The sequence below is a fragment of the Nannospalax galili genome, unplaced genomic scaffold (genome assembly GCF_000622305.1).
Source record: "Nannospalax galili isolate Female #2095 unplaced genomic scaffold, S.galili_v1.0 scaffold441, whole genome shotgun sequence".
Classification (NCBI taxonomy): Eukaryota; Metazoa; Chordata; class Mammalia; order Rodentia; family Spalacidae; genus Nannospalax; species Nannospalax galili.
Window position 1 is genome coordinate 8,557,568 of NW_008348089.1, and position 23,491 is coordinate 8,581,058.

General features: G+C 39.9%; 1 protein-coding gene across 5 annotated transcripts in view; it reads right to left on the bottom strand.

The window, feature by feature from the left end:
- Positions 1–23,491, bottom strand: part of Herc3 (HECT and RLD domain containing E3 ubiquitin protein ligase 3) — a 125,058-nt gene that overhangs the window by 58,799 nt on the left and 42,768 nt on the right. For 4 of the 5 annotated variants that reach the window (XM_008844635.3, XM_008844638.3, XM_029569066.1 and 1 more), the window contains 7 exons: positions 9,973–10,132; positions 8,797–8,873; positions 7,858–8,079; positions 6,899–6,990; positions 5,315–5,445; positions 3,868–4,028; positions 1,918–1,994 (listed from right to left, as the gene is read on the bottom strand). In XM_008844635.3, the coding sequence (XP_008842857.1) occupies positions 1,918–1,994; positions 3,868–4,028; positions 5,315–5,445; positions 6,899–6,990; positions 7,858–8,079; positions 8,797–8,873; positions 9,973–10,132 (920 nt within the window). The remainder of the gene's footprint in view (positions 1–1,917; positions 1,995–3,867; positions 4,029–5,314; positions 5,446–6,898; positions 6,991–7,857; positions 8,080–8,796; positions 8,874–9,972; positions 10,133–23,491) is intronic. The other variant, XM_008844637.3, reaches the window with a different exon arrangement.

Sequence of the window (23,491 nt, forward strand, 5' to 3'; positions counted from 1 at the left end):
GGACCCAAATACCAGTTAACAACTGTCCCTAAGTCCAGCTCCAGAGGATCAAACATCCTCTTCTGGCCTCTGCAGGCACTGCACACATGTCATGTACTTACACACATGCAGGCAAAACACTCATACACAAAAATTAAAAATTAATTAAATATTTTTTAAAAGAAAGGTGTGTTGCCACAACTTGCAGTAACAGCACTTAGGAGGCTGAGACAGAAGGAATGTCTTGAGTTTGAGGTAAGTCTGGGCTACTGTTTCAAAGTGGGGGAGGGGAGAGAGAGAGAGAGAGAGAGAGAGAGAGAGAGAGAGAATGAATGAGAATGAATTAATGTGTATGTCTCTTGGCAACTTTAACTTGCCAGATCTCCCTAACACTATCATAAACTTTCCTTTTATCAGTGGGTTGTTTTCCACATGCAAATTAAAATTCAACTACATAGATCACGTATTTCTAAAAGGAAGGAAACTAAGTTTTATACTGAATTCACAGAGAAGCACTGGATATTATTCAAGTCAATTTATTGCCAAAATGAATTCTTAAAACTCTGTTACTTGTAGACAAAAAGTTACTACCCTAAAGAGATCCTGTGTTTCTATATTTTGCTTTATTGGCATTTTAATTTTCTATTTTATTTTATGTGTACGAGTGTTATGCCTGTGTGTATGTAAGCATACCCATGTTGTGCTGTTCCCACAGAAGCCAGAAGAAGTGTGCTGGATCCCCCAAACTGGAGTTATGGATAGCTATTGGTATTTTAAATGTAAATAATGACCTCAGCTTTCCTCAGGATCACTCTGTGAAGTTCTGAAGCTGAACCTAAAACAAGCCCAAAGCAGCAATTCCACATCACCCTGGAGATGACGAGAGGACATGGCTTTCCTCAGGCTTACTGTTGACTCTGTTGTCTAAGCTTTAGGCTCAGCAGTACCTTTCCTAAAGAATTACAGAATTAGACTTGCAAGAAGGATTTAGAGTGAGATGGCAACATGTCAGATGAACGGGGAGTGCTTCTGAACTGACAGGGTCTTTGTTCCCACAGGTGCTGCTTTCTTCCCAATCAGGTCTCATTCCTTTATCATCACCTCAGAGTTTGTCTCCTTGCAGTGCTTGTTGAATGAAAGTGGGAATGTGGAGAAGAGAGGGGCAAAACCACAGCTCAGAGCTCTTTTTAAGCTGAGTGCCCTGGGCCAGGAAGAGCAGAATGAATGAAATTCTGAAGCACTGCTGTAGTCTTGTATCTATACTGGATCTTAAACTCTGAAAGATGCTATGCCACTGACTTTTTCTTTTTGTTTTGAGATAGCTCAGGCTGGTCCAAAATGGCCATGTAGCTGAGGATAGCCTCAAACTCCTGATCTTTCTGTCTCTTCCTCCTCTCCACCTCCCAAGTACTGGGATTATAGGTGTGCAACGCCATGCGTAGCTATGCCACTATTCTTTCTGGCTTATTCAGTATAGTGATGCAGGATGAAAGAGAAGGGAAGTCTTGGTGTGGTATCCTGAATAGATAATTATAAAAATGAAATTTTTGTATTTCTTATATATTTATTATATACTCAATCACATCAAACAAAGAAATCCACTAAGTTATCAAAAACCCAGAATTTGTTGATACTTAATAGTGAAGAAAAGAAACAGAAAAACAGTGACACAGAGGCTCTAAATCTCCTTTTAGCTCTTTTTTGGAAAAAATACGGATATCCATAATTAATTCTACATTATAAATCAGATATCTACAATAACAATGCCAGGAAAATTTACTTCAAAGGAGGCAAATGGAGATGACATCAAGGTTTAGTTTGCTTATTTTAATAAGATAAAACTGGGAGAAACAAAGAGTTACAATGCTTTTGTATAATTATTAAATACTGATTTACCATTATTCTACCCTCAGGGTAATAATCAAAAGAAAATTTTACCTCATATTTGGAGCAAAGTACAAAAGTTTGGTCTCCTCCAGAGAAGATCTGCTTAACAACATGATATTTAAAGTGATCTGTCAAAACAAATTCAAACAGTATGTTTTTCCAAAGTTGTTTCTCCTTGATCACTTTCCTGATATCCCCAGGTATGCTACGGAATGGTTTCTAATCTGTTTTAACTACATTCAGAGAAAAGACCTTCTCTCCTGGCTCACTGCCCAGGATTGTTCCTATTTCAATTAAAAAACAAATATATAACACGGTATCCTCCTCTCTTTGCCTGCCCTCCTCCCTCACAGCCAGCTAATCCTGGCCTCAATTTCTATTTTTCATGCTAATTCTGTTATGCCACTGACCTACATCTAAAATGAGCACTACTATAAATGGAACATATGCATAACAAGTGAGTCCATATCCCGTGAGCTCCTACCTTTAAGACGAAGCCGAGGATGGAAGGAAGGACTTCTATATCCTCCTCCCTGCTTAATTTCCCACATGTGGACTTTCTAAGACCACCCTACTGCTTTGCCCCTAACTGCCACACTATTTTATTTCCCTTGCCTCTTCCTTCCTCCCTCCCTTCACACAATAAATTCTTCATGAACAACACCTCCTAGGACCTGAATTATGTGCCTCCATGGTACCACCTCTGATCTCTGACAGTCCTCTACCTGGCTAACTCCAAACCACCCTCAGCACAGCTGTTTTCCTCTGTGTTCTCCTATTACCTTAAAGGTTCCTAAAACCACAATATTGATAAAACACTGAAATTTACCAATTTCATCATAAGATCATTTTGTCAAATACCCAAGCACAAACTTATGATCACTTAAGCCAGGTTGTAATTCAATTTCAAAAATTTGTGTTTTCAAATTAAATGAGTTTCTTAAATTGGTTCCTATTGTTTTAAGAGAGGGACGGGATTAAGACAAAGACTCGTTAGATAACCCAGGCTGGCCCAAAACTTGTGATTCTACTGTCTCAGGTTTTTGAATGTTGGTATTATATGAGTGTATCTTTACATTCAATGGTTTATGTCTTAAATACATGTATTCCAAGTTTGAGGAGAATGCCTAGAGAAATGATTTTTACAAATGACAAGACATTGAACTATTCTTCGGCTCTGGAGGAGAGCACCCAAACAGTCCTGATCTGTTCCTCTTCCCAATGTGGCCAATTGAACAAATCTCCTTTCTCTACTTTTAACAAAATCAAACAAACAAATCCAGTAAAAAATTTTAAATTATTTTTTAAAATCCTTATAAAGTCCTAAATATGTCAGTTTAGAATTCAAATTTAAAATTCATTATTAAATTACATTTCTATTTAGTAACTCTCCAGTTCTATTTTGAGCTTAGGATATATTATTTCACAATAAGACAGATGCTCAATATGAGTGCCTATCTGAATTTGATTTCCAATGAAATGAAGTCTACTGGCTCAACCTTTTCAAGAGAATTTTTTAAATGTCATTAAAAGAAGTATCATCATATTATAACCACAACACCAGAAGCAGACCACAAACTTTTGAATGAGGTGGACCTGGGTTCAAATCCTGTCTCAGAATTTCTGTGAGCATCCAGAAGGACCAGGCCTTCACCTCTAGCAAGGGGATGATAATAGTAGTAGTGTGTTTACTTTTGAGTGCTTGGTACTATCGTGGAATTTTGCTAAATAGTCAATTAATGTTAATTATTACTGTTAACAATAATAAGACATACACTAGTGCTCCTTGATGTTAACATTGCAATGTGCTCTCTAGGCTCTTGGTCCTAGAGCTTCATGCAGAGTAATTACTCAATATGATGAATAATGTTCTAAAAAACAAAGTAAGATAAAACAACATATATTCATTCCCTCCAAAAGATTTCAAGGTATGGAATAAATACATATTAAAATAACTTACTGTTTAAAAATATAATTAACTCCAACGAAAATTACTCTTACCAGCTCGAGCTGAAAGCTGACCACTGTGGGCAGCCCAGTAACCCTTCACAGGAGATGGGCACTTAACATTACATGTGTGTCCAGTTCCCAGCTGACCTCTAGTGCCACAACCAAATGCATAGATGAGTCCAGAAGAAGGCACGAAGGCTAAGGTGTGTTGTCTGTGGAAAATAATAAACTCAATGGCATAATTTCTACTGATAAAGATGTACACTCAGACCCTGATTTTAAACTTCCATGTAAGACTGCAGCAATTCCTAGAGGTTACCGAGGAGCCTCTTAATGACTCTTTACAATAGATGGCTCTCCATACTTCTGACCTCTAACTTCTGACACTCTATCAGGCATGCCTAACCTGTAGCCCACGGGCCTCATAAGACCCACAACAGCTATGAATGCAGTTCAACAGTAAATAATAAACTTATTTCAAACATGATGAGATTTTGTGTGTGATTTTTTTTCTTTGTAACTTGATTGTGCAGTTCTCTTTGTAGTGTGTGTATACTATGTTGTGATTGTGATTGTGTGGGGGGTACATGGGACTGTTAATATGAGTCTGTGCATGTGTGTGCATATGCATATGCATGTGTATAGAAGTGAAGTGTACAGGCCAGAGGAAGACAATAGTTATTTTCCTTGATCATGTCCCCCTTATTTTTAAAGAGAGTCTCTTTCTGAACCCGAAGCTCATCCATTTGGTTAGACTGGCTAGCCAACAAGCTTCAGGTTGCTACAGCCTGGGTTACAGGCCGCCACAGCTTTTATATGTTTTGATGGGAATCCAAATTCAGTTCCTTGTGCTTTTAGGGCAGGCACTTTACTAACTGAATCATCTCCCCAGTCCAACTGTAGATGACAACATGGTGTTACAATGACAAAGCCATGTCTGCTTGATACTGGTGAGAAGGGCAACTTGAGAAAAGCACTAAATGACCTGCCCCTTCTGCCTTTGGTATGAAAGAAAAGCAAGGTAGGCCCCACAGGGGGCAAGGAATCATCACATTCCTACATTTCTCCTGACATTTTGCTGCTTGCCCTCTATCACAAAAGAGGCCTAATGTCCTCCTGTTGGTGTGCTTACCTAAAACCTCCCTCTCCTTTACAATCTGACTTTCCTAAGATTTCCTAAAACGAAGCTATGTATGGTGACACAAGCCTATAATCCATTTACTTGGGAAGCAAAATCAGGAAGATCAGGAGTTCAAGTTCAAGGTAAGCATTTGCTGCATATCGAGTTTGAGGCCAGCACAGGCTATATGAGACCCTGTTAAGAGATGGAGGGAGGGAAGGAGTGAGGCAAAGGAAGGAAGGAAGGGAGGCAGGGAGGGAGGGAGGGAGAGAGAGAGGAAGAAAAAGATTTCTTAAAATGACAGTGAACTCAAGGCTTCACTGCTGTCAGCTCCATTTCTGGGTCTCACTGTGATGGGAAGCTCCTGGGAGCACTCACCTGCCACAAGCAATCTGGGTTACTTCGCTGCCCATTAGCTCCAGAACTCTTCTTGGATTAACTTCATCATTCATGGAATCATGTCCGAGCTGCCCACAGGAACCAGCACCAAAGGTAAACACACCTCCACTCTAATGGGGAACAATACCCACTGACATTTCTGTTTCTGAGTTTGAGAGTTGTCCTCTAAAACCTATACACAAAATTCCAACTCAACAGACTGTACAGGGCACTGTACTCACTGGATACTGAGCCAAAATCACTTCCTGAGAATATTCATTAAGTGAAAAAGGAATAAAGGAATTAAAGGAACAAAGGCTACACTACTCAAAGGACTGTGTGCATCTGGAGATTTTAAAGACTGTTTAAAAGTACAATGATGTGAGTCTGGAGAGATGGCTTGGAGGTTAAGAGCACTTGCTGCTCTTGCAGAGGACCCAGACTGGTTCCCAGCACCCAGCTACGTGGCTCACAGCCATCTTCGACTTCAGTTTCAGGGGAGACAATACCCTCTGACCTCCACAGGCACCACATGCACATGGTGCACATGCATACATGCAGGCAAAACGCTCACACACATAAAAATAAAAACAATTTAAATGTAATGATGTGTTAGGTGGCAAAATGTTTTAAAAGGAAAAACAGATGAAATGAGAGGATGCCATAGGTTCACACGCACGTAAGAAACTGCAGCTCCATAAACACAAGAATGTAAATTTGTACTTGAACAAATGCTGAGACATTTTATTAAAGTGAATATATTATAGAAAATACACAACATGAAGATACATTTTAAAGCTGGGCACAGTAGAACAGGCATATAATCCCAGCACTCAGGAGGTGGAGGTAGGAGGTCTGGGAGTTCAAAATCATCCCCAGCTACATGGCAGAATCAAGGCCAGCCTGGGCTACAGAAGGTCCTGTCTCAAAACAACCACCACAACAAAAAGAAAACACATTTTCATTCTAATGTTCCTAGAAGCAAAAGAAAACAGACTGATTACTTTAAAACATCATTAAATTACTATTTGTTTTATATATTCAAATGAATTATTTATATTTATTTATTTATTTATTTATTGTCTTTTTGAGACAGGGTCTCCCTGTAGTCCCAGCTGACCTGAACTCATTATGTAGACCAGGCTGACCTTGAACTCACAAAGATCCGCCTGCTTCTGTCTCCCAAGTGCTGGGACTAAAAGCGTGCGCCACCACGCCCGACCCTTATTTTTATTTATTTATTTATTTTTATACAAAACTTTACATATTGTTTATTAGAAAAGTGACTGTGAAGCCTTATTTTAAAGGGACAAAGGATGGATATTGTTTTGCATACGTAGATAGGCTATATTTTTAGGTGATTTATATTGAACAATTTTTAAATGTTACTAAGAGATTCAATAAGATTATCCAAGATGACAGCATAGACACATAAACAGCTGTTCTTCTATTCCTTCCAAAACAATCAAAACAAAGTGAAGAGAACATTCACATCCAAGCACAGTAATTAAAACACCACCACTACGCTGAAGCACTCAGTTCACTCTGCACACCTCATCCCTGACAAGTCCTTGCACTCCTCACCTTTGTGAGAACTGCTGTGTGCTCCTCTCCACAGCTAATATAGACGACTTTCTGTGTGCGCAAAAGCTTCACATGGCACGGAGACTCTCGATCTAGAATAAATTAAACATCGGCCTTTGAAATGAAATACATATAGTATCAGGAATGGTTTCCTGACTCACACGTTCATTCAGCTTTCTGCCTGCATCTCTACTCAATCTCAAATTTAATAAATCTGAAACTTGACTCACAATTCCCCCAGACTCTAACTCTGCCCACTCCCCATCTTCATTTTGTCCCCAACCCAGCATTCCCCTTGTCTCCAGCTATACACTCAACAGTGATCAGAACCAAGTGGTCTCATCTCCAAGTACTAAAAACTCAACTACTGCTACTACCTCCAAAATGATTCCCTTGCTACCCTAACCTACCATAGCTACTCAAACTGGACCACCCCTCAAAATTCTTGGTGTCTTCCCTCTCCAGGAAAGAAAGCCAAATCCTTGCCTTGCCCTATGAGGGTCCTTGGTAGCAGTGCCTGCATGCCCTCCATGACCACCTCTGCTCCCCTTCCCCTTGTTCCCTCCCCACGACTATCTTCCCATATTGGTGCCATTTCAAGTCCTGTTCCCTTTGACAGAGACATTCTTCACTAACTTACTTACATGTCCCACTTCCTACCTGGTTTCCTACAGAGTTCTACTCAAATATGCTCTTATCAGACAGGCCCTTCCTCACTGACTTGTGATAAACAGGAAGCTTGCTCTAAAGCCATGTAACATACTATATATTTAGTGATTTGCAGTTTGCAACCATTCACTAGAATATGGTCTCCACTAGGCCACAAATGTTTTGTCTGGTTCACTGCAGCTCCCTCAGGACCTAGCACAGAGCCAGCACACAGCAGATCCACAATAAACACTTGCTAAAGAAATGAACGTGCTTTTAAACTGAAGAGTGCATACAAAGACTTTACTTACCTTTTTCATCACTGAGCCCTAGCTGCCCTGCATTATTCATTCCCCATCCAAAAACAGCTCCTGAGAGAGACAGGGCAAAGCTGTGAGCTCCTCCTGCAGTCACCTGAGCCAGCGGGATCCCCTCCAGGGACCTCACCCTCTGTGGGCTGGCCTGAGAGGGAAACTCCTTCCCCAGACCCAGCTGCCCATGACTGTTCTTCCCCCATGTGAAGAACTGGCCATCTGAAATAGTAACAGGACAACTGTATTACAAAAAGTGACGCAAGGTCCATACTCAAAAATAATCTTATTAGGGCAGTTATTAGTTGCCTATACACACCAAATCCAACCAACAGAAAGAGAAAAGAGATACTGCATGTCGTAAGACTGTAAGCCAAAATTACCACTTGACAACAGAGAAATAAGCTGAGTCTTACTATCCTTCAAAGCCTATTAACACTTAAGTAAATTCAATTTTGAACAGGCTAATTACAAGACTTACAAATCTAAGCAAGAAGAACTTAATTCTGACCAGAAGAATCAGGATGGTTTTAGGGCATGCAGCTGTGACCATCTAAACTGCTCTGAGATGGAGGCTTGACCAGGGCATGCACATGCAGACTCACTCTAGCAGAGTACAGTGTACCCATTCACTGGCTTCTGACTTTACATTAATCTGGAAGTTTGACAGTAGAATGGAGCTTGGGAAGGGTTATAGCTTAAAAAAAACACTTTTCTATGTTCTCAAAACCTGGGTACTGTCCTATCCCTCGCTTATCTTTTCCTGTAAAAGCTGGAACAGCAATGGGGGATGACCACATTCTACATACCCACATCTGCAAGGAACAAGAAGTTACACGGAAACTGTCACTGTTCAGTGAAAGCTTTCAAGTTAGAAAACACTGGAAAGAAATGCTTTTAAAATTAACATAACATTAGGGTATATTCATGTTGTATTACCAGCTGCAAGAGCCAAGCAATGCCAGTTGCCACAAGAAACTTGTAATATGGTCTGCTGGTTCAGCTTTTGTATTAACCTAAAATGAAAAAAGCTTTTTAAAATGGGCACTCACACACAAACGCACTTATCAGAAACATTCTCAACTAAACACATGTGTAAACCTAAAGACCTTTTAAAAAATAAAACAAGTGGGGTGTGGCGCTGGTGCCAGCCTCACGGCGAGTCAGTCTTGGCCCTGCCCTTTAAAAGAAAAAAAAGAAAAGAAAAACAACAAAAAACACGTAATCTTGCACAATGTAAATCTATTATAAGTCTTTCACTAGACCGCCTCTTAGGTATAACAAACAAAAATACCCCCACGCTCATCCCTATTATCATAATTCCTCTACTTGCCATCCCTTCTTCAGAAAGTGATTATTGTGCACACAACATCTTTAAGATCTCCAAAGTGATTACTGTCTTCATAGATGTTAATGAGAGGACTATGGCTGACAGGCCCAGGGAGCTGCATTCAAAGTAGAGGTCAGCCTCTGCTACATAGTGAGTTTAACACCAACCTGGGCTAAATAAGACTGTGTCTGTCAAAAAGAAAGAAAAACCTACATCTTTATCTTTAGCTATTGTAATACTTAAAGTAATGTAGCATGTTATTAGAATTACAATTTCATAATCCTATGTTAAAATGCTTAATCGAGTAATTAAAACTTTTAATTCAGGACAAGTTCTCACTATGTATCCTAGCTGGCCTAGAACTTGCCATCGTAGACCAGGCTGGCCCCAAAATTACAAAGATCCACCTGCCTCAGCCTCCCAAATGCTAGAATTAAAAGTGTGTACACCATCTCCAGCCCAAGTCATTAAAGCTTCTGATCATCAGTTCAAGGTAAATAAGTATAAGTGGTGAAAAAGGAGGCTTTTTAGTCAACACATTTGTCAAATACTAGGAACTCAACTAGTAGCCAGACTACTAGAACACACACAGTTCTGGACTAGCTCATTTTTTTTATAACTTGAAACAAACATTTCTATAAACAACTACTTTTTTGAGTGACAAGTGTTATTATACTATAAGGCATAGCAGAGGCATAAAGGAAACTGCAATAAAATGAAGAAAACAGAACAAAAATCAGGAATAAATGATATTTGACCCAAACTTCTTTCTCTAATAGTCTTACCTGGGCACTGCTACAGAATCCTCAGTAGTCATGAGTCCTAGTTGACCATCACTCCCTGCACCCCAAGAAAACAGCTGGCCCTGATCACTAAGGGCCAGACTGTGGGACTCGCCACATGCCACATGAATGATGTGCTGATCTGCTAAAGCTCCAATTTGTTCTGAAAGAGATCAAAGCAAAGAAAGATGTACAGCCTGGAAACAGAAATGCTGCTATGCCCGCACAGAATTATTTTATCAGCTACTTTCCATGCTGTGAGCAAACATCTGACAAATGGGAAGGAGGAGTTATTTTGGCTCACAGTGAAGAAGGCATGGTGCATTGAGTGGCAAGAGAATGGAGTTGTAACTCCTTACACTTTGACAACTGAGAGAGATCCAGGAATACTGGTGCTCAGCTAGCTTCTTCCATCTTTCCTTTTCATTTGGTCCAGGACCCCAGCCCATGGGATGAAACCGCCCATAATTAGACTGGAAACAAACATCCTCAAAGACAACCCAGGTGTCTCCTAGGTGATTCTAAACCTAGACAATCTGATGATGAAGATGAACCATTGTATTTTGATTTGTACAAAATAATGGGTTTCATTATGACATTTTCATATGTTTATATAAGGCTTTTTGTGGTTTCCTTTCATTTCCCATATTTATCAGTCCTCTCCCCACTCTCCTGATAGTCCCCCCTTTCATCCCTATGTCCTTTTTCTTGAGCTCTCAGTTTCCTTGCTGGCTCGTTGTTTGACTTGCATTCCGCATTTAAGAGGAAACCTGTAACTTGTTTCACTTAACATGAGAATCTCCAGTTCCACGTTCTTGTAAATGGCACAAGTCTATTTTTCTACACTAATAAAACTCCATCATGTATACATGTCACATTTTTATTTATATCCATTCATCTGCCTATGGGCACCCAGGCTGGATCATGACTTGGCTATTGTGAACAGTGCTGCAGTTAATAGAGGCATGCAGGTATCTCTGCTGTATGCTGCCTTTTGTTCTTTCAGCTGTACATCCAAAAGTGTGACAGCTTCTGTGCTGGATAGCTTTGGTGTCAACTTGACACACCTGGGTTGGGGGAGCCTCAATTGGGGAATTGTCTTCATTGGACTGGCCTGTGGCCCTATCCATGGGGCATCTTCTTGACTGTTAAGAGATGTGGGAGGGCCCAGCCCACTGTGGGTGGTGCCACCCCAGGGCAGGTGGGCCTGTGTTGCATAAGAGAGCAAGCTGAGCAGAGGCCAGGGGAACAAGCCAGTAAGCAGCATTCCTCCATGGTCTGTACTCCAGCTCCTGCCTCTAGGCTCCTGCCCTGAGTTCCTACCTTGGGCTCCCTGATAAACTGTGACCCGGGAGATGTAAGATAAAATAAACCCTTTCCACCCCAAATTGGTAGTGGTCAGAGTGTTTTTTACAGCAATGGAGAGACAAACCAGGACAGCTTCACATGGTACATCAAGTGACAAGAGAATGGAGTTGTGACTCCTCATACTTTGACAACAGAGAGAGAAACCAGGAATACTGGTGCTCAGCTAGCTTCTTCCATCTTTTCTTTTGATCTGGTCCAGGACCCCATCCCATGGGATGATACCACCCATAACAGGCTAGAAACAAACATCCTCAAAGACAACCCAGGTGTCTTTGGAAGTTCTATTTTTAGCTTTCTGAGAGGGCTCTAGAGTTGCAATGCTAACTTAAATTCTCACCAACAGTATCTAAATGTCTCTGCCCATCCTCATCTGCAATTGGTTTTTGTTCTCTTAATGCTAGTCATTCTGACTAGGTTGAAATGGTCTCAATGTAGAACAGATGTGCATTTTCCTGATGGCTAAAGATAGTGAAATGTCCTCATTTATTCACCTGCCACTTGAACTATTTCCTTTGAGAAACACAGGTTCAGTTCCTCATCCATTTATTAACTGCATTATTTGATCATTGGGCATTTAATTTTTTTGAATTCTTTATAATCCTCTGTCAGATGAGCAGCTAGTAAAAGATATCCCCGACTCTACAGGCACTTCTCAAAACATTATTTTATTATTTTTATCTTATGAGTAAGAGTGTATTGTCTACATGTACGTAGTGTACCCATGTCATGCAGTGCCTGTGGAAGAAGCCAGAAGAGAACATCAGATCTGCTGGAACAGGAGTTTAAGGATGGTTGTTAACCGCATGTGGGTGCTGGAAAACAAACCCTGGTCTTCTGCAAGAGCAGTCAGTTCTCTTAACCACTGTACTTAGATTTTAAAGTATTTCCCTATGCTGTCCTTTAGTAGTATCAGTTGCGGGTCTTACATTAAGGTCTTTGGTCATTTTTGAGTCTTTTTTTTTTTTTTTTTTTTTAAGTCAGGGTCTCTTGTAGCCCAGTCTTTACCTTGAATTCAATACACAGCAGAGAATGACCTTGAATTCCTAATTTTTCTGCCTCTATCTCCCAAGTGTAGGAATTACAAGAATTTGCCACCACACCTAGCTTAAGCTGATTTTTGTTAAAGGGTATGAGGTAGGGATATAGTGTGGATATTCAGTTTTATAAGCACCACTTGTTAAAGAAATTGTCTTTTCTCCACTGTAGGTTTTCAGTATCCTTGCTGAAAAATCAGATAGCAGAGGTTGTGTAGTTTATTTCCGGAGCTTCTATTCTACATTGTTATACATGTCTCTTTTCTTTTCTCCCCCCCCCCCCCCGTTTATTTCAATAAGATCTCTGTTTAACTCTTTACTGAATTCTTGCAATTTTCATACAATATAATTTGATGGTAGTTGGATCCCCTCCCCTATCCACACTGCCCAATTTAATGTACTCTATCATATATCAAGAGTCCCATCCCTGTAAGAGACTGTCTCTCCCCCTCCTAGCAGCCATCAGTTGCCAAAAGTTTCTTAAAAGCTGGGTTCAGATTTCTTACCCAATTCCTCTCGTCTATGCTGGAATTTTTTTCTGGTTTGAGCTTGCATGGGACTTGTGCATTGCTATAAGCTCATATGTGTAACTGACCAGCTGTCTGGAAAACTGTTTCCTTGTGGTCATCTACCCCATCTTTCTGCTCCCTCTTCCTCTGTGATCCCTGAGCCACGGGAGGCAGAAGTTTGAAATAGGTATCCAACATGTTTGTTTTCTACCCACTGCCATGCTTCTGTTATCATGATCCAATAGCATAATTTAATGTCAGATACTACAAAACTTCAGAGCTGTTTTTTCTGCTCAAGCCTGTTTTGTCCATTCAGGGATGTTTGGTGCTTCCACATGAATTTTAGGACTAGTTTTTCCAGCTTGTGAAGAATATAATTTGAATGTTGGTGGGGACTGCACTGAAACTGTGGATAGATTCTTTTTTTTTTAACAACATTAACTCTGCCAATCTGTAAGCATGGTAAATCCCACTTTCTAACAACTTCAATTTCTTTATTTAATATTTTATAATTGTCCCTACAGAAGTGTTTCACATCTTTGGTCAGGTTTTTTCCTAAGTATGTGGGTGGGGTGGAGGCTGTTGTGAATGAGATTGTTTTCTTAGTTTCTTATGTAATTTGTTGTTTGAGTAGAGAAAAAGATAGTTAATCTTGTATGCTTATTAGTATCCTGAATTTATTTTCTAAAACTGTCTATCAAATCAAAGTATCCTGGTAGAGTCATTAGGGTCTTAAAGTATACAACCTGTCATATGCAAATACCGATCATTTCACTTCTTCTTTTCCTAGCTGTATCCTGTTTGTTTTTTTATCTTCTTTATTGTTCTACTTAAGATTTCAAGCATTTGCCCACCCACCAGCCACTCACCCCACCATAGGACCTCAGGACCATGTGGCATCCTGCAACCCAGACCATAGCTGTGGACCCCCAGCACCAGTCAGCCCACCTGGGAGCCAGGCACCACATCCACTGTGCACCCCAGAGAGAGTATGGTGTCCTGAAACCATGATTTCAGTCAGAGAACCCCCAGCGTGGTCTCTACCCCATCCACCAGCACCTGAGGACAGTGCAGCCCACCTCCAGGGAGCACTACCCACTCCCACTTTGATGCAAGAACATCCCACCCAAGGGCCACCTGTAGAAATGGCTGAGCTTCCACAGACTTCTGAAGATGGGCAGTGAGAATTTTCAAATTAAGGAAAGTTTGTTGGGGCTGGAGAGATGGCTCAGTGGTTAAGAGTACTGGCTGCTCCTGCAGAGGACCTGGGTTCAATTTCCAGCACCCACATAGCGGCTAACAACCGTCAATAACTCCAGTTCCAGGGGATCTGACACCCTCTCTGACATCTGCACTTATACAAGTGCAGGCAATACATTCATACACATAAAATAAAAATAATAAATAAAATATTTTTAAAAAGGAAAGTCTGCTCCTGGGCTCAGAAGTAGCATCTATCCCCAGATATGCTAGATCCATTTATAGTAACCCATTCTTAGATCAACACAGAGTTTTCCTAGAAATGAACTCCCAAGAACCATTCAGCTGGTTCCACCCTGACAAGTTGGGGTAACAACATATAAAGATGCAAACATCTACTCAACAAAAGTTAAGACCAGCTATCCATACCAAGAAACACCACCAACGACCAAACTCCAGACACTTAGGTCCAACTGCAAAAACACAAACAGCATGAATAACCTAGACAATATATCTCCTCCAGCACTTAGTACCTCCATCTTAGTGTTCCTGAGAAGAAAAATGCAACTTAGCTGATACACAAGACAATGGTTTCAAAAAGCAACTCTAAATATGCTCATAAAACTATAAATGTTGGAATGAAGACCTTAAAAACACAAACAGCTGATTGAAATAAAGGAAACTATCCAAGATATGAAAGTAGACTTTAATAAGGAAATAAAAATTTCAGAAGAAAAGCCAAACTGAAATAAAACTTGAAAAGAAAATTCAGTTAGCGAAATAAAAACTCAGTGGAAAGCCTCACCAATAGAATGGATCACATAGAAGAAAGAACATCAAGACTGAAACACAAACTAGAGGAACTGGATCACTCAAAGAAAATGTTAAGTCTAAAAAACCCAGGAACTTTGGGGCACTATAAAAAGACCACACCTACTGATCACACATATAGAAAAAGGAGGAGAAACCCAGGCACAGAAATTCTTCAACAAAATCATAGGAGAAAATTTCCCAAATCTAAGGAAAGAGATGCCCATCAAGGTGGAAGAGGCACACAGATGGCACATAGACAAACCAGAAAAGACACTTCCCCAGTCACATAATAATCATAACAATCAAAATACTAAGTGTACAGAACAGGATATTAAAAGCTATAAAAAAAATAAAGACCAAATCATAAATCAAGGCAGGTCATGAATAACACCCGATTTTAACATCTGATTTTAAAAGCCACAAGGGCTTGGACCTGCAAATTTTTAAAGATCATAGGTGTCAGCCAAGGTTAGCATATCCGCACCATCAGTCATAATCAAAGGAGAAAGAAAATTCATTTTCCAGATTAAAGTAATTTATAACCACTAAGCCAGCTCTGGAAGGAATACTTTGGTCTGAACATTAAACACAACCAAGAAACAATACCAAAACAGTTAATCAAGAGATCTAAGAGAACTGGGTGTGGTGGCACACACCTTTAATCTCAGTACTCAGGAGGCAGAGGAATGTGGATCTCTGTGAGATCAAGGCCAGCCAGGTCCCCATAGCGAGTTCCAGGCCAACCACAACAATAAATAAAATAATAAGAATTGATATACATTGTTAAACAATAAATTCTCAGCATTAATAGTCTCAATTCCTCACTAAACTAACACAGAGGCCCACAACTGGTCAATGTGCAGAAAATAAGAAGCTGTGGAGTGTCCAGTCAAGTGTTCAGCTACACTAGACATCTATATCGCACCCTTCCCCCAAGGCTCAGGGATCATTGTGATAGAGGAGGTGGAAAGACTGTAAAAGCCATGGGGGTTGGGGGGACGACTACAAGAAAATGGTATTTTCATGATCCAACAGGGCAGGTACTTTAAACTCACAGCAGTTGTGACAACATGCACAAGACCTACACAAGCTCAGGCCAGACAAAACCCCAGCATGGAGATGGGAGGTGGGCATGATGTCCTGCCCCAGGCTGAGGAACTGTTAGCAACTGATAGCTGCTGGGAAATGGACAGTCAGTTTTCTTTAAGGGTATGGCCTCTGGTAGGCAGACCATATTCCAGGGGATGGCCCCAGACCCAAGAGTACTTGGGCAACACAATATGGACTCTATGGGATTTGGGGGAAAAAAGGGATAAGAAGGTAGGGAAGTGGGGGTGGATCTGAGAGTAAGTGAGGGAGGTGACTTTAAGATATATTGTACGAAATGCTCACTATATTCTACTTGCTGTTATGCTGTTTTCATTTTCATTTGATTCTGGGAATTTTTTCATTTCTCCAGTTTCTTCAATGACCAACTAAGCATTCAAATGTTTTATTCAATCTCTGTGTTTGTATATTTTTGTAGTTTCTCTTGCTGTTGATTTCTAATTTTATTCCATTATTATTTGATAAAATATAAGAAGTTATTTTTATTTTCTTCTGTTTACAAAGACTTACTTTGTGTCCTACAATATGATCTATTTTGGAGAAAGTTCCATGGGTTGCTATGAAGAATGTACATTCTAAAGTCGTTTGATGGAATATTCTGTAGACGTTAAGCCACACTTCAACTACATGGTTGTTTAACTTTAATGTTTCTTTGCTGATTTGAGGGGTGGGGGTGGTATCTGGATGGCCTATTTAAAATGTGTATTGAAGTCACCTACTATTATTGTATTGGAGTTTATCTGAGTGTTTATGTTCAATAGTGTTTGTTTTATGAAAATGGGTGTATCAATGTCCAGTACATATATGTTCATAAGTGTTCTGTCATCTTGATGGATTGTCATTGGAAGTGACCTTCATGGTCTTTTCTAACAATAGTTGGAAGTCTGTCTTATCAGATACAAGTACATCTGTGAAGATACTGTCATCCACACAGCAGCAGAATGTTTCCATGTTCTACTTTGGGTTTGTTGCTTTCAACAAGTTAGGTTCCATACATGATCACTTGCAAGGTCGCCCCCTCCTCTCAGAGCTCACAGAGCTGCCCTCCCTGCTGGAGCTTTCTTAACAAGCCTCTTTGGCTGACTACTGATTATGGTTTGGATGGGAAATGTTCCCCCATAGGCTCTTGGATCCCAGTTGGTCTGAGCTTTCATCACTGAGGCCTAGCTGGGAGAAGAAGAAGAGGGTTTCCAGAGTGGGGGAGGGGGGCAGGTACTGAGGGCCATACCCCTGACCTGCTTCTGGCTCAAGTTCTCTTTCCCTGTGTCCTGATCTGCTGACATGTGAGCAAGCTGCTCCTCATTCCTGCTGCCATAGCTATGGAGCCATGCATAGCCACACTTTCCCCATCCTGGTGGACTATATCCCCTCATACTATGAACTAAAATAAATTTTCCCTTCATTAAGTTGCTTCTTGTCAGGTATTTGGTCATAGCAAAAAGAAAAGTAATTAATACTGTTCTAACTTCTACTCCCCCATGACTGTAACCAGTGTCCTACCATATTCTGTCTTTGTTTCAAAGTAATATCTCTACAGCTAGACCAATCTCCAGGCCAGTGGATTAGTGCAAAGCCCTCACTAGGTGTTCCACTGGTCAACGCCTGGTATTATTTTCTGAACTACTGCAGTCCTTTTCAGAAATTCCTTGTTTGTGCCTATACTTTAAAGTACTTCCCTATATTTTTTTAACAGTTTCAGAGTTTCAGGTCTTACACTTTGAGTTAATTTTTGTGCAGGTGAGAGACAGGGCTGTGGTTCCACTCTTCATGTGACATCCAGTGTCCCAGTACTATTTGTAGAAGAAGCTGCCTTTTCTCCAATTTATATTTTTTGGCATCTTTGTCAAAATCCAAGCGGTTCTATTTGTGTGGGTTTAATTCTGGGCCTTCTATTCTATTCTATGGAGCTACGTGTCTGTTTTTGTGACAGTACAATGCTGTTTTTGTTATGACTCTTTGGTATATTGAAATCAGGTACTGTGATATTCCAGTGTTGACTTTATGGTCAGGATTGCTTCAGCTAGCCAGGGTCTTTTATGATTCCATATAAATTTTAGGGTTGATTTTTATATGAGAAGGAGAACTCTTAAGAATTGTTGGTGGCAAGGTAAATTAATACAGTCATTGGCAAAACAAAAACATCAGAAAACATATAGTATAGAACATCACACAACTAGAACTAGAACTACTATATGATACAGCAGTCCTACTGCTGGGTACATTTCCAAAGGAAATTGTCATTATAAAGAAGAGGTAACCACAGTCCTGTAATTTCTGCAAAATTAGTTACAAATTATTTACAAGTACGGAATCAAACTAAGCATCCACTAATGGACGTAGATAAAGAAAATCCAGTATACACACATCATGGGATATTATTCAGCCATAAGGAGGATGAAATCCTGTCATTTGGGACAATATGTATGAGCTTGGAGGACATTATGTTAAATGAACTAAATCAGGCCCATTAGACCTAAACATGGAAGCTTTGCAAGTTGATTTCATAGAAACAGAGTAGAGCAGTAATAACCACTGGTAGTGAGAGGGTGGAGGGGATGTGGGATAAAGAGAGAGTAGCTAACCAACAGAAGGGTGCAACTAGATAAGAGAAGTTAAGTTCCAGTGTTCTATAGCACAGTGGGGTAATTAAGGTTGACAACAATTAGCTGTACATGTTAAAATAGCTAATAGAAAAGAATATTAATGTTCCCCAAAGAAATAATAACAGAAGTAAAAGACCCATCAACTACTACACACTGTGTGCCTGTCTTGAAATATCACACTGTACCCCGTAAACATGTACAACTATTATGTTTCTATATGTGTGTGTACACATATAAGCAAATGGCATCCAAAGAAAAGACTGACAGATTCTGATGCTTTAAGATCCCTCAATGAAAAATCCAGCTCCTCCAACCACAGCCCTCCTCTCCCCCACACACTGTTCCACAGGCACTGGCAAGGATCACCAGAAAATTGGAAAATTCTAGCTCAAAAGACAAAAGGCAGCAAACAGAAGGAAATTAACTCTGCAGAAAAAGACCATTCAGTAATCAGAAATGGGTTTTTTAAGTCCTTATGGGGCTAAAAGATGACAACGAATGCAAGAGGTAGGAAGAGACAGCTGCAGAACATGCCACTCAACACAGGAAAACAAGCATCTCTTCTTGCCACCAAAAATGTGTCAGCATAAATTAGGATTAGTCATTACAATAGAAATCTCCTAGGAAATAAAGCTGTAGGGGATTTTTCCAATTGGTCCAACATCTGGAAAATAAGCACTCTTGAAAAAGAAAACATAATAGATAATTTCAAAGAATGAAAGGCAGGAGTTCCACACCAAAACCACCACTAGATCCCCAAAAGAATGACTGATAAAGTATATACTTCAGAACACTTCACCTTAAAGTTTCTGAATGAAAAAAACATTTAAAAAGAAATGTGTCCACATAGAACCTTGACAGAACAGATTAAATTTCTCATCAACACTGAAATCCATAAAGCAGAACGATTGATGTCTTCACCATCCTAAAGGGAAATGACTCCCAGCTGAGGCCATGCCACAGCCAGGGGCCGATCATCAGGACAGGAAGGAGAAAGCGATTTTCAGGCATGCTTAGTTGTCAAAATGCTGTAATTCCTATCATATTGCTTTGTCAGAATGTCTGGAGATGTGCCTCCGAAACAGAAACAGGAACTGTACCTGGAAGGAGGCAGAGAACATTTCAAGACAGCCGAGGCAGGTGCAGGAAGCCAAGTTCGAGAGATGTCTCCCAGAAGGAAGCATAACACTGTGCTATTAAGACCTGGAGAATTATGAGAGTTTTACAATTCTGTCAGAGAATATAGAGGTTACAAAGCAAAGGGGAAAATGTAAAGTAATTAATTTTAGGATAAACTAAATATTTCACAATAGGGCAAAAGCCATCCAAACGCTTTCCATACTTAAAAAAAAATTTAAAGATTTCTTTATTTTATGTGTATGAGTGTTTTGCCTGTATGTATGTAAGTGCACCATTTGTGTACAATGCCTAAAGAGGCCAGAAGAGGGTGTCGGATCTCCTGGAACTGGAATTAAGGACAGTTGCTAGCTGTCCTGTGGATGCTGGGAACCAAACCTGGGTCCTCTGCAAGAACAGCAAGTGCTCTTAACCATGAGCCATCTCTCCAGCCCCATAGTTAACAATTTAACTGCTAAACTGATTATGAAGATCAACTACCAAAAAGGATGAGTATCTACAAGTAAGGCCTGTCAATACCTGGTCTTCCTGTGGCCAAACAGTAGCCCTCCTGTCTGGGAGGCACCACAGCCTTATCCAACACTGCTAAGTCTCCCTACTGTCATGACAGGACAGTAATCTGTCCGGTAGCTGGTGTGACATCTATTTTCTTGGCCCCAAATATGACAATAACATCTTCATTGATATTATCTATAACAGCAGTTCAATAGCATCAAAAATGCATGTCTAGAATCTAATTGCTATTTGGTGTGGTCAGACTCTAACAAACCAATTCCTGTCTCCTTACACATCGGTCACCAACACAGACATGGAGCCACGCCCCCAACCACAGAAGTACTGCATCAGTTAATGCAGACATTGGAGAACTAAACCATGGCTATACAAGTCCAATTTATAGTCTTTCTTTAAGCCAGAAAACTGCATTTCCTGGATTCAGGCTGCAGCTTGGCACTGTAGAACTATAAGCCCTCTTTTGGAATCTGCTCCCTAGCTATGCGCAGGGTGCTGCTGAATGCTCCATTCACTTGCCCTGAATACACCAGTGTCCCAGGTGGTGAGCCTCATTCCTTTTTATAAGACTATATATTTTACAGATCATGACAGAACCTCAACCCACAAATTAAAACAATTAAACACACTGAAGAAATATTTGGTAGTTTTGATGAAAGTGTATTTCTTCTCCTCCCCTCATGGTGGTAAATTCTCCATCTTTGACAATTTCACCAATGCTGAAGGAGACGCAGTACAAGGGCAAAGTGGATCATTGCTTAGAGCAGCTTAGAGCAGCTCTACTGCATGCTGTGATGCATGTCTACTTAGCATTTGAGGCTACCTTTTCTTTTTTTTTTTTTTTTCTGATAAGCTAATGGTAAATTTAGCATCAAACTGCCAAAGGGTAAGAGGAAAGGAGAATGACATATGCCTGGGGTAGATGGGTGATCCTGAAATCCTTACAGCAATCTATGAGATTGGTCATGGTAATTACCCTCAATGAGTCTAATCTGGTCAAGAACTGTAGCAGCTCTGACTGCACTAAGCTAACTCTTCACCCTGGTGAAGAATTTTAACCTCTATAAAGTAAAGGTCATGTACACGGGTAACAGGAAATCAACTTGTCCCTCTTCTGTTTCCATAAGAAAGATACTAATGGCTTGCAGTTAATATGACTGGAAAGTACACAGGCAATGCTAGTGATCAACATTCAGAACTAATTTCTCACAATGAAATCCATAGTAAAATGTCAGCAGGGGTGACCAAAGGGTTAAACTTTAATCACTTGAAGAAACTCTTCCTTAAGTGGTCTTCTCTAAAGTCCCACCTTTTCTTTTTTTTTTTCCATTATATATATATTTAGAAGAAGCATTTCATTACAGCTTTAACATACTCAATAACAGTTTCCAGAGCAAAGATATATCTCTTTCAAAAGTGGCTATAAGATTTTTAGGTGCACTGTTGAATTAATACAGTTATACAATATTGAACTCAGTATAAATCCTGTAAGACGTAAAATTGAGTTTTTAGCCTTTAAAAAAGATGTCCATTTCATTTTAAAATACACTGTTTCTTACAGAAAGACTCATTGTTTTTGCTAATAACACTGAGATGTTGGCACATGCGTCTCTAATCTGTATGTATCTGATTATTACTAGTCATAATTGGTTGCACTCTGATCCTTGGCACCTGTGTATGTCTATAAAGTCATCGGGTAGATTTCAATGGTAATATTTATCACCTCTACTAATTAACATGACATAAATTTTTATGCTTCCTCCTCAAATATAATTCATTTTTAAAAATCTGTTGACTTTTTTTGTGTGTCCCACCTTTTCTTAATGACTCCCTGTGGGAAATCGGTTCTCTGCCCTTTCAAGTTCTCACATGCACCTTCACTGACAGGAAGCTCTCCCCCTTGTATCTCACCTCCCACCTCCTCCCCCAAGGCAACTGCTTCTCAACTACTCACTACTGCACTGCAGTTCTCTGCAGTCCCCAGCACAGACTCTCCTGCTGCCTCCATAATGTGACATGCATCTTTGCTTCTGTCTTGAAGGATCCTTTCCCTGAGCCATACTACAATTTGCTTCTTAATTACTTGATCTCAACATTTCTACGAGATCTGAGCTACTTCTATAAGACTTTAATCTTGAGTTCCTGAGCCCAGGTGCTAAACTACAGTCAGCTTTAAAAATATTTTAAATGATTACACTATAAAACCACATTTCTTTATGTGCAATTTTGTGAATTTAAACACATATAACCACCACTACAAAATATTGTTTCATCACCCTAAAAAGTCCCTCATGAGAGTCCTCTGCTTATGCCTTCTCATCCCCGACCCCTGAGAACCACTACTCTATCTTCCTTTGCAATCTTGTTCATAACCACAGCTAAGTAGCCTCAAAAACGCATTTTTTTTTTCTAAGCCTGTCACATAAATGGAATAATACAGAACACAAACTTTTAAAACTAGAATCTTTCACTCACTATACCTCTGAGATTCACTGAAGTCTTTGTTCCCAAATTTTAGTGATTATAAATAGAATAAGATGAACATTCATATGAGTTATTGTATAAAACAAGTTTTCACATCTCTGTAGTAATAAAGAAGTGGGACGTCTTAGCTTACAGGTGTGTTTAATTTTATTCCAAAAACAAACAAATGAACAAAAAAGCCGTCAGCCATTTTCCACAATGGTTGTAGCATTTTTTTATTCCCTGCAATCAAATAATTTTAGTATTCTATTTTAATGGCCTGTTGTGTTTTCTTTTCACTGTGTCTCTATAAGTTCTTAAGTGATTTTTCTAGGAGTCACAATATCACTATCTTTCCAAAGTCTACTTGAATCAATATTTTATTTTTTATTTCATGGTCTCATTTTTTATTAATTATATTTATTCTTTAACAATGTCATGTATGCAATACATTCTGATTATCCTCATCCCCACCCCTTACCTCTCTCTCCCTGCTGGACTCACAGTGGGTGCACATCTGAAGATACTGACTCCCCTTCCCTCTGAATCTTTCAGTAGCCAATAGGTTAGCAGGGAAGGATGGGTCTCCATAAGCCCCTCCTCCACTCATGACTGACTGCTGGCAGGTTGCTCTTGAACAGGCCCAGTGCCGACAAGCACAGGTATTGGATGGTTCTATCTATGGTGTCATGCCCAGAAGACAGCATTTTATAGCCCTTTTCAGTACCTTTTGGCTTACATTCTTTCTATCCCTTCTTCAATATTCTCTAAGCCTAAA